The following is a 12528-nucleotide window of genomic DNA, read 5'->3' as shown; positions in this document are numbered from 1 at the left end:
ACGTGGGCGTCAATTAATCATAAAATATGAATTGCCAGATTCAGATCAGGGCTTAGAAATTTTACAAATAACAAGTGCTTTACGGCGGTAATTGTTCCCAAACTACAGGACAAGAATAATTTTCACAACGAACTGAATGGCGTTGTCTCGGGTGACATCTGAATCTACATGATCAACTTCAATGCAAAGATCTGCTCCGAAAAAACTGAGCCTATGAGCCTATCATAGATCGATTAACGAAGAAATGTGCGAAAGCGATGAGCTGTTTGCAGATTTCTGTGGCATTAACGATATGGTGATTAAGGGATCGCTCTTCGCCAATCGACTTGTGCTCATACTGAAAATCATATCGACCACATCAACATCAGTAGAAAATGAACACGCTCGAATTCAGCGGTGGGAAGAGAAGCACGCCACACGCCAACTAGAAGATGTGAAAAGATCGTTCTATTTAACGAACGAACGAATTTGGAACTCGGACAGCATATGTTCCGGAAGATGGCAGCGTAGAAGAGCTGTGGATGGGCATCAAGAATGCCTTTATCGAAACCAGCAAGTACAACTTGGGTAAGCCGCGTACTCACCAAAAGGAGTGGAAAAATGATGTAATACTGCAGAAGATTTTGTGAGATGTGCGAAGTGAAGGACCTGATAGAGCAATCAAAAATTAGAGCAGCCAAATATGAGTCCCGTTAACGGTATTAGACTCTAGAAAAGGATGTCAAACACTGTTGCAGACAGGACATGTGAGCGTGGGTGAACTCCTTGACTGACGAAGGGAGGAAAGCCACAACAACTGGCGATATTCGCCATTTCTACAATATTTCGCGACGTCTGATTGTAGAAAAATCCGAGGATGCCAGCGAAACACAGGTCTGTTACTTATCGACAGAACTTATTAGCTGGAAAGTTGCTTCGATTATTTTGAACCACTTCTTCAAGTTTCAACGCCTGGTCAACCATCAACATCTTAGCAGGAGCCACCAAGAATACGACCCCTGTCAACTGTTAAGCTCCACCACTGGGGAAGATTAAAGCAGCCAACTGAAGCACGAAATCCAACACGGGTCGATCGCATATAGGCAGAAATGTTCAAATCTGGCCCTATAATATACGCGCAAATGTTGCATCAAATATTCTGCAATATCTGGGACACCAAGACTTTTCCTGCCAACTGAATGCAAGGCATGTGAATGGGTAGCTCAAGCTTGTATGGAAATTACCAATAAAAATATCAGAGTAGAAGCAATAAATAAATAAAAAATCCAGATTAATCCACCTAGCGGGGTTGGTGCCTTTCTCGTGCAAAAAAATAATAAAAAATATGAGTGAGTGTTTTTTAGCGTGTTTTGCGCATAGCAAATAGTATTTTGGTCATAACTTCTGATCCCATAGTCCAATCTGGTCAATTTTCAATAGAAAACAATGGGATAGGATTTTCCATCGAATGGAAATTGTTGCGAGTTATTCGGCTTATGCTAAGTTTCAAAAATATACATGCATACACACAAACAGACATCACCTCAATTGAGTCGATTGGTATATAACACGATGGGTCTCCGAGCCTTCTATCAAAAGTTTTGTTTCGGAGTGATCATATAGCCTTTACGTATACTTAGTATACGAGGAAGGCAAAAATCTTAAATATTTTTTTTAAATGATGCTAAAATTCCATAAACAATAAAAAACGTTCAGGATTTTAAAATATATTGGCACTTTTGAAAGAAAAAATGCAATCCAGGAACTTTTTTCAAATAAGCGTACTTGTATTTGACCTTGAAATTTGAAACTGTCAATATTCTCTCGGTTCAATTGACGTTACTACCAGATAAATTGGAATCTATTATTTCCGTTGAGCGCAATAAATGACGAAAATAGTTTGAATGAAGCGCACAATAACCGTTCCAAAAACCAAGGTAAAAATCTATTACGCCCACTTGAAAAAAAACCCTAAAATTATAAAAAAGAGTTTTCCATAAAGAAATCCAAATTTTCATTGAAAAAAAATACAAAATTTCCAAAAATCAACCAATATTAGCAATAAACAATTATGAAAAATTTACCACAAAATATTTTCTTTTTTTCCACAAAAAAAATAAAAAAAACCACAACGAATCAATAAAAAGCAATACAAAAAAACATAAAAAAAATTAAAACCTTTTTTAAGTTTTTAACCTTTTGTTTTTTGCCTTTCTCGTTTACAAAGTATACGTAAAGGCTATAGGATCACTCCAAAACCGAACTTTCGATAGAAGGTTCGGAGACCCATAGTGTTATATACCAATCGACTCAGGTGATATCTGTTGGTCCAAATCGAAGAATTGAGGTGATGTCTGTTTGTGTGTATGCATGTATATTTTTGAAACTTAGCATTAGCCGAATAACTCGCAACAATTTCCATTCGATGGAAAATCCTATCCCATTGTTTTCTATTGAAAATTGATCAGATTGGACTATGGGATCAGAAGTTATGACCAAAATAGCGCAAAACACGCTAAAAAAACTCACTCATATTTTTTAGTATTTTTTTGCACGTGAAAGGCACTAACACCGCTAGGTGGATTAATCTGAAATTGAGGTGATGTCTGTGTGTGTGTATGTATGTGTATATGTGTGTACACTTTTTGGTACTTAGCATTATTCGATTTGCTCGCAACAAGTTGCAGTCGACGCGGATTGCGGTCTAGTTGTTTGGCCCGATCGGTCATTGCGTTCCAAAGTTGATGCTAAATTCATTTGAAACTTGTATGAAAAAAATGGAGGAATATCGGAAATCTGTATTTTGAAGCCAACTAGCGTTGTTTACGATAAAAAAATACCTCCTACAAAATTTGATATACATTCGAAATCTAAAAGCAACAAGAAATTTAGAGTTTCTCCGCCATTTTACTGAATTGTGGTCTGCGAATGTTGGGAGATGTCACAAAAATGTCATGAGACTGCTTTTGTTTATTTGCTAATAACCTTTCTCAAAAGTTTTTTACAATTCGGAGTTTTTTTTATGAACATGTCACGCTTAAAGGATCCTAGAACTTTGTCTAACAGATAATTGTTCTAAATACTAATTGTGAGGCATGATTGCGAAATTACCTAAATGTCATGGCATTAATGTCTTCTTCTTACTAGCATTACATTCCCCACTGGGACATTGCCGCCTCGCAGCATGTTTTTGCTTTGTAGCCGCGCATCTTACCGCTAGGCTAAGGAGGGCCGCATTACTCTCATATGGTGTTAATTCGGCTCTCACGCCACCGATTCCAGATTTAGATCAATGAACTCTTAGCAAAAGTTATAGGATCTTTGAGGACTACATGTTTTTATAATCATGTTGTTGTATGTAAAAAATGTGAAAAAGTTTTTAGCAAATAAGTCCCATGACCCGAAGTGACATTTCCACTATCTCACTAAATGACTTCAGTAAACTGCTAATAACTCCACCGGATAAACTCGCTGCTTTCAGCATTCGATTACGAAAGAGCTGGGTGGGTCTCTTAATCTTGAAAAACGCTAGTAAGCTTCAAAACTAACATTTTACATCAAGGTGTAACAAAAAGGCTATACATATTCATTATTCAAGACGATTTTTATATAAACTTCATATAAGTTCAACACTGATAATGATAAAGATAATGACCGATTTAGATAAAAGGCGTCAAAAGCATCACGGCATCAAACGAAGGAACCAGAGAGAAACCTACAAACTAATTTGAGACAGTGATTGTGAGCCATCTCAATATGCCAAAAAAGGAACTAACTGTTTTGCTAAATCGGTTACATGAGAAATCGATAACTTGTTTTGATGTTGAGGAATCGCTGATTTTGATTAATTAGGTTGATATCCTTTTGCTCGTTTTAACAGTTTAAATAACAGAATCTACAGCAGAAAAAAATTACTGTGACATCAAATAGAAAACTATTTCTGCTGTCAATAATAGCAAATTAAAAACTGATTTTGATATGGGTTTATGATAACGAAATAGGTAATCAGTTTAATAATAATAATTAAAATTTGGTTTTCAACTGCAACCTGAAATCAAAATAAGGAATCAATCGCAGAGGCTAAAATTTAAAGACTATGATTTCAATTTGATGTCGATATCAAAATATGTTTTCTATTTGTCCTGATTATGATATCAGAGTTTGCTCGGGAGACACAACTTTCCGGCGGTAGAGGCAGAATTCCGCGTCGGAAGATAATGTGCGAACCATATTATAAGGCGGAATTATTCCAGTGGTGGATGTGAAGCCAACAAAGCAGAAAGACAATGAATAAGTTTTCGAACATTGCACTTTTTAAAGCAAAAATCGCATGCGTTCAGGAACTGAAAATACAAATCCAAATATACCATGTCGCGTAGCATAGCAGCATAGTGATTGTGAAACAATGTCACAACTACACAGTGATTTAATATACAAAAGTACTACTGCTCGTAAAACTTCCAAAGCAAAGAAGGGAAACAGCACAAATAAAACATCCACAAAAGTATTAAAAGCCTTGATTCCAGGAACAATAAAGTGTCTACGTACTAAAGGATGATTCTGATCGACCGTAAACTTTTTTTCGTTTACATCGGCGAGATAATGTGCCAAAAATTTATTGTGTTGTTGATCAAAAGTTACACTTGTTCAGCATGCTTTCTAGAAAGTTGAATAGAACAGCGACATTATAGGCTTCCGAAACCATTTAGACGCGCATAGAATAATTGTTTACTAAACGCAGGTAATAGAAAAATGCTTAAATTTAGGGGAAGAGGCCAAATTGTTTGACTGTTGCATGAGGTCAAAATACCCATGAAAATCATTACAGTTAAGACATTGGATCAATCTTTGCTTAGCTAGGGCATACTGATTACTGACCCCCACCCTTCCCCTACCAAATGTCATTTTAATCCTTCTTTACACAGCACGAAGAAGGTCAAAAGGTGCTCGCATAGCATATGCTAAGGTGCGCATGCCATGAAAAAATTTGCAGCTAGCCTTCAAATGGAATACTTCAAAATTATATACCTATAGTCTTTTCAAGGAGCAAAATCAAGGAGCAGTTACTTTGTTCTGAGTGTAGAACAAGGCTGACATCCAGTGAATATGTTGTATCATGATAAAATTGAAATTCACTGATTTTTTTTGAAAGAAAGTGTTAGCAAGTGTTTGCACAATTATTGGTCGTTGTCATTGATTTTTTTAACATTAAACAATATCTGATGACAATGAAGTTGAGAATTAGATGACTGAAAATTAATAACATTCAACGAAAAAACATACATTTTCTAGATAGATGGATCGTTTTAAAACAAAGCATTTCTATTTTTTTCTATCATAAATAAAATAAAAATGGCAATGGTAGTGATGAGAGTGACACAATGAACCAATAGTGGAAAGCTATACAATTTTATAATTCTACACATCACGAAAATTTCATTTGCGTACATTGTTTAGTAAAATAATTGTTTCTTTTATCGAAATAAAACAAATGAATAAATAATATTCAACCCAATAAATTACATGGGATTATAAAAACAATTTAAAATCAATCAATCAATTATTAAGAACATGTTTTATCACTTTCAACATTTATAACATAAGGGGACATTTGTTTACAAGCTATTGTTCATCCATATAATACAGTAAGGGAGAGATAAAATAATCTTGATTTTAACACCGCTTCCAGCAGACATTAAAGTTTTAGAAAAAAACATCTAAAATTGACTATTTATCAGGCTCGTTAGTAGAACACCTCATAATAGAGAAAAGCAAAAATGTTATAATTATGAAAGCAAGCATCAACGCAGAAATGCAAATATATATAGAACTCAATAACATATCGATTTAACTCATATTTAGACATTTGTGCTTCTGAAGCACAGATAATTCTCTACACCAAGGTTTGATTAAAGAAAGATGCAAATCTAATTTTGCATTTCTGTGAGCTACACAACATTTTCATTTCGTTTCCTCTTTCTTCACGAGTGTTTCCGTCTCACTAACTAGCATAATTTCAATCAATTATGTATCGGCCCATTTACCTAATATACCTGGACCGGTCTTCCTCGTCGGCTGCATCCGTCGATCCGGCAATACCTTGATTCGTCTTTTCCGGCGATGTGGCTAGGCCCTCGTTCGTAATGCCGCCGTTTTCGTCCTGGTTTGGTTTACGTAGGCCCGGTATTGAGGGCATGGAAGGCATCGCAGGCATCGCTGGCATTGAAACCGTTGGCATGGATGGCATCGCGGGCATTGACGGCATGGATGCATTTCCGAGCCAACCTGTCACCTTTGAGGACACGCCAGAAAATACACCACTTTTGGTAGGGCTGCGGAATAGGGAATAAAGAAAGGGAAATTGTTAAGAAATTGAGATGAATTAAAAATTACTCATAAATTGATGATACTCCATTATATAACCATTTTAAATTGTCGTATAGGTTCCCTTATTACATCCCTAGTTAGGGATGCTTCAAAAGCACTTTAATTTTTATTTAAAAGCACTATATATTTATTATTTAATTTAGACCTCAAACAGATTACAAATAAGTATTACACATAATTTTTATTGCATAGCCAAAATTACAGATATTTGTTGGCTTTGCAGAAAATGCAATTTCTGGAATCAAACATTGCATTGGTACAAATACCTATTCATAAGAAATTTTGAAGAAATTTTTGAATGATTGAAATATTGCATGTTCAGATAAGTTAAAATACTAAGTTATTACCATAGTCTAAGTTATTACGATATTTGAATGTTCCCATGAGTGTTTTTTAGGCAAAAATGGGCCTCCTTGAAGAAACGATAGGTAGGGACTGTACGTTAACTGTCCTATTTTGGACCCTTAGAGGAAGTGGATCCCAATATATGCTTATATCTATTGAAATATAGGTTCGATATGGGCGGAAATGACACCATTTCAAAGATGAAAGTCTTACTTATGAAATAGAAATTCGAAATGAACTCCAGTTATTGATAAATCAGTAAAATTTCTGAAATGAAAATATTCTTTGTTTTGGACAGTGCAACATATTTTGGACCCCCAAATGTACACATTTTGGACACCCCCAATTTAGCCTCTGCAAAGTCGAATTTCTAATTTACCCTGGTCAATTGAGCCGAAGCCAAGTCTTATCTTTCGATTGGCATGCATCAATGAGAAGATTCCTGCGTTTTAAATTCACAATTTCGACAAAAACTTATTGTGTACGTTCTGGGATTTTCAGTGATGTGTACTTTTAAGCGTAACGCATTGTAACGCTTGCCTTCTTGAACAAACTAATTTCCTCGAAATTTCACCTAAATATCGCTTTTTCGCACGGGAAACCAGTGAAACAGATGCTGAACAATAATAATTTCCTGAAGCCAATCCCCCAATTAGCAGCGGCAGTTCAGAAATCAGAAAAATGTCGCCAGGAGGGTCCAAAATATGTAGGGGTCCAAATCAAGTTGGTTACCCTATATAGTAGAATCTATAGATGAGCGAAAGCATGGTTGGGTGCGTTTTTTTACCGTGTACCAGGCTCATATGACGTCACACCTCTTAATATTTTCATTGAAATCGTGACGTCATGCTCGTTTGGAGACAGAGGATTTATCTTCGCTCATCAATATATTCCACTATCTATACTGCCGTTATACGCATACTTGTCCCATGTTTGCTGGGATTCCCTATATACATGGGACAGTTATGCATATAACGGCAGTATAGTAGAGACTTAAAAAACTGTTCAGCAGCATAACGTATGGAGACGCATGGTGCATTTGTGTGATGATTAATCTTGTGACTAAACTTTTTATGCAAATGAACAAGCGTCCTGAGATGAGCCAGCCTAGGGTTGCAAGTCTCGTTAATAAAGATATAAAAAAACAAGTGTTCAAACATTTGTATGGAACTTGTATTAAGGAAAATCTGCACCTAATTACATGTTGGGAGGAACATGTTCTTAGTTAACATGTCGATCAAGAATTCATTAGAACAGGGCTGCCCAACGTACGGCCCGCGGGCCGGATGCGGCCCTCGGCTCCTTTTTTGTGGCCCGCAGCGCGTAAGAAAATTAAACTCAGATTCGGCCCGCCAGTTTTTCTAGCTGGCTCGGGAAGCTCTTTTTTATTATTTATTATTTAATACGTAAGTTTTTAATCAAATCTTGAAACGTTTCCAATAATGATTGGCATGAGTAGTTTACGTTCACGTTGAAAAAAGGAAGACCGGTTTGCTCAATTTGTTCAGAAAGTTTTGCAATATTCAAAGAATAAAAACTGAATCCAAGCATTCCATGAAATATGATACTTGAGAAGGTTCAGGTACGAAACAAAATTTGGTAGAACTTCAAAGGTAGGGCGCTCAATCAATTTAAATTTACATTCCTTGATTTAAATTATTGATACAATGGATTATAGAAACAAAAACTCTCTTCACTCAAGAAAATACAAAGTCAGAAAATGAAGTACGGGCCAGTTTTGCTGTTAGTAGGATCTTGGCAAAACGGATAAAATTTTTCCAGGACCGAGAGCTTGTTAAGAAAAGCATTTAGGTTCTGGTTTACACCAACGTAAGTCTCAAGGAAATAGCCTCCTTCAGAAGCATTAGTTTGCGCGGAACACGGTGAAGAGTAAAAGTTTCCGCAGAAGATTTGAAAGCTACGTTACGTGAAGTTCTCTCGCAAACGATGAAAATACTGACGTGTAAAATGTGGCATAGAGATGAGACAGCCCGGGGCTGCAAGCTTCTCTAATAAAGATAAAATAATATTGAAATAATTTTGAAAATTTAAAAAAAGTTATTTTCCGAATATTTTCAGGCCCGCCAGCAAGTGTAAATTTTAAAAATTGGCCCATGGCGTGAAAAGGTTGGGCAGGCCTGCATTAGAATCATGATTTCAAACAGCTGGCTCCTGGGCGTCTCCTAAGCGATTTTCTCTATTCTTTCGAGGTTGTCTTATTCACCTAATATAGTTTCCTGTAATTTGCTAGTTTGTTATTTCCTAGAGAACCCCATTTTTTTTTAGCAAATCCAGAATGTTTAGATTTAATTTCGATTTAACAAATTCAATGAGTGAAAATTTTGGAGCCCTCCTTAGCCTAGCGATAAGATGCGCGACTATAAAGCAAGACCATGCTGAGGGTGTGGCTGGGTAGGATTCCCGGTGCCGGTATAGGCAATTTTGGTTTGGAAAATGTCTCGACTTCCCTGGGCATAAAAGTATCATCGTGTCATCCTCATGATATACGCATGCAAAAATGGTGACTTGGCTTAGAAACCTCGCGGATAATAATTGGTGAAGTGCTGAATGAACACTAAGCAGCGGGGCGCCAATGTCCCAGTGGGTGATGTAATGCCAATAAGAAGAAGAAGAAGAATGAGTGAAATTTACCGATTCGGAAAAAAATGCTGGGTAGCTGAAAATGCGGGGTTGATTTTTGTTTGATGCCAGGCGATGTTGGCCTGGTAGACTAACTGACCCCAGAACAATATGGAGAACCCAGAACATCCACACAAACCAATATACTATAGAAAGGCATGGACAAGCTGGGTTGATTCTCATGATTCATGAATCTAATGATTTCTTGATCGCAGTATTCGACATGTTAACCAAAAACATGTTCCTTCCACCAGTGGCGTAGCCACGGGAAAGTTTTAGACATAAAATCCCTCACAGAGACAAAATTTTTAGAAGTAAATTTTGTTCGAACCCTCTCAAATTAAAAAAAAAATTCGTCTGCAGCGCTGAACAGAACTTATAGTACATACGCATATATAGATCATTTTTATTCGAGATCAAGGAGACTAACATTGAAATTGCTCCATCAAATGAGCATTTTTGGTTTCTTTATAACTTTGCTTACAAAAGTCAGATCACTTTGCAACAACAACTAACTTTCAGCAAAGGAAGTATTCTATGAAGTCGACGCGTTGATTAGGAGGAGATCCCAAGATTTCATCACGATCACAAAAACTCAAATTTCAACCGATTTTTGATCTATACCGAACGAAAGCTCTAGGTTACTAAAACAAGCCCATGGGGTTCTTCTTCTTCTTCTTATTGGCATTACATCCCTAAACTGGGACAGAGCTGCCTCGCAGCTTAGTGTTCATTAAACACTTCCACAGTTATTAACTGCGAGGTTTCTTAGCCAAGTTACCATTTTGCATTCGTATATCATGAGGCTAACACGATGATACCTAATGCCCAGGGAAGTCGAGACAATTTCCAATCCGAAAATTGCCTAGACCTGCACCGGGAATCGAACCCAGCCACCCTCAGCATGGTCTTGCTTTGTAGCCGCGCGTCTTACCGCACGGCTAAGGAGGGCCTCCTTGAATGAATCAGCCCATGGGGTGATTCATTCAAATTGGCCTCTCTTGTACCCGGGGAACCTGTACTAAAGAGGTACTGTTTGAGTTTCTCAATTTGGGAAGAATGACGCTGTCAGTGTCGCAAGAATTTCTGGAGGAACTTCCGGAAGAATTTCTGGATAAACTTCCGAAGGAATTTCTGTAGGGTCTTTCGAAAGAATTTTTGGATAAACTTCCGAAGGAATTCCTGGAGGAACTTCCGGATAAAATCCTGGAGGAACTTCCGGAGGAATTCCTGGAGGAACTTCCGGAGGAATTCCTGGAGTAACTTCCGGAGGAATTCCAGAGGAATTCCTGGAGGAACTTCCGGAGGAATTCCTGGAGGAACTTCCGGAGGAATTCCCTGGAGGGACTTCCGAGGGAATTCCCTGGAGGATCTTCCGAGGGAATTCCTGGAGGAACTTCCGGAGGAATTCCTGGAGGAACTTCCGGAGGAATTCCTGGAGGAACTTCCGGAGGAACTTCCGGAGGAATTCCTGGAGGAACTTTCGGAGGAATTCCTGGAGGAACTTCCGGAGGAATTCCTAGAGGAACTTCCGTAGGAATTTGTCTTATTTGTTTATTTGTTTATGTGTCCTATTTGTCTTATTTGTTTTATTTGTCTTATTTGTTTTATTTGGCTTATTTGTTTTATTTGTCTTATTTGTCTGATTTATTTTCAATTGTTTATCTCATCTCATTCCTATATTTGATTTCAATTTATATATTTGGTATTTGTGAACAAATAGGAATACGCTTTTTTCTAGTGTCACGCTAGATACAAAGTTGATGGACTTTCTATCGCTCTCATCGCTCCTTTCCTGCCGTGCGCCACAAGAAAATATGCTGTTGGCTGCTCTCCCGAAATGGTAACTTTTGTATGAAATTTAAAAAACTTGGTTGAAGTAAAAAGAGCTTCCTTCAAAATTGATTGCGGTGACATATACTTTTTGGGGCCCTCCTTAGCCGTGCGGTAAGACGCGCGGCTACAAAGCAAGACCATGCTGAGGGTGGCTGGGTTCGATTCCCGGTGCCGGTCTAGGCAATTTTCAGATTGGAAATTGTCTCGACTTCCCTGGGCATAAAAGTATCATCGTGCTAGCCTAATGATATACGAATGCAAAAATGGTAACCTGGCTTAGAAACCTCGCAGTTAATAACTGTGGAAGTGCTTAATGAACACTAAGCTGCGAGGCGGCTCTGTCCCAGTGTGGGGATGTAATGCCAAGAAGAAGAAGAAGAAGATATACTTTTTATTACATCAAAATGATCGTTGGAAAAAATCAAAACTTTTGTCAGTTGGGTTTTGCGAAATTCGATTCCTTTGTGCCTCAAATCATCGGAGAGAGGTACTGAGAAACGTTTAGTATTTAGAGCTTAATTCAAATAGTATGTCTATGAAATTTTGTAGGAACATTCCTTGATAAATTTCAAAGAGATTGTCAGTTGGGATAAGCGAAATTCGTTCCCAAATCCGAGTTATAGACATTTTAGTACAAAAATAGCGCTCTACCACGAGATGAGAGCTTCCCTCAGACCTTAACTATTGATTGCACCCACAATTCACCAAGATGAAGTGTTACAAAAAAAATCGCGAGACTCTGGGATGAATTTTGGGAATTGGCCATTTCGGCTTCTCACCCCCATCCACGAAATCCAGCATCATTTAACGAAAGAAGAGGATTCGCTGCTTCCATCAGTGGTGTTCGATTGCATGGGTGGGCTCAAATCAGCCCTCAAGCGACGTAAGAAGCTCTTGTTTACCAAAGCAGTTTCGCTCTTTTGAAATGTTGATGCCGATTTTACGGATGTGCCGGATCTTCCGGAGGACCGTTTTTGTGGCATTTGTAGGTCACAGAAGATTTTCACTATTGATTGCACTCACAATTTGCCAGAATGAATGGGTACAAAAAAATCTCGAAGCTTTGGGATTAACTTTTGGAATTGGGCATTTTTACGGATGTTCCAGATCTTTCGAAGAACCATTTCGACATTTGGAGGTCGCCGAAAACATTCACTATTGATTTCACCCACAATTCGCCAGGATGGATTGCTACGAAAAAATCGCCGAAGTTCTGGGATGAACTTTTGAAATTAACCATTTTAAGGATGATCCAGATCTTCCGGAGAACCATTTCTGGATCATTTAGAGGTCACAGAAGAAATTTACTATTAATTGCACCTCCAATTTGCCAGAATGGAT

General features: G+C 37.7%; 1 protein-coding gene across 8 annotated transcripts in view; it reads right to left on the bottom strand.

Annotated features, from left to right (window-relative positions):
* LOC134220743 (synapse-associated protein of 47 kDa) overlaps window positions 1–12528 on the bottom strand; it is a 90519-nt gene that overhangs the window by 40564 nt on the left and 37427 nt on the right. For 7 of the 8 annotated variants that reach the window (XM_062699846.1, XM_062699847.1, XM_062699843.1 and 4 more), the window contains exon 3: window positions 6024–6311. In XM_062699846.1, coding sequence (XP_062555830.1) covers window positions 6024–6311 — 288 coding nt within the window. The remainder of the gene's footprint in view (window positions 1–6023; window positions 6312–12528) is intronic. The other variant, XM_062699849.1, reaches the window with a different exon arrangement.

The sequence above is a fragment of the Armigeres subalbatus genome, chromosome 3 (genome assembly GCF_024139115.2).
Source record: "Armigeres subalbatus isolate Guangzhou_Male chromosome 3, GZ_Asu_2, whole genome shotgun sequence".
In the NCBI taxonomy this organism is placed as follows: Eukaryota; Metazoa; Arthropoda; class Insecta; order Diptera; family Culicidae; genus Armigeres; species Armigeres subalbatus.
This window is presented reverse-complemented; position numbering and strand designations above follow the sequence as displayed.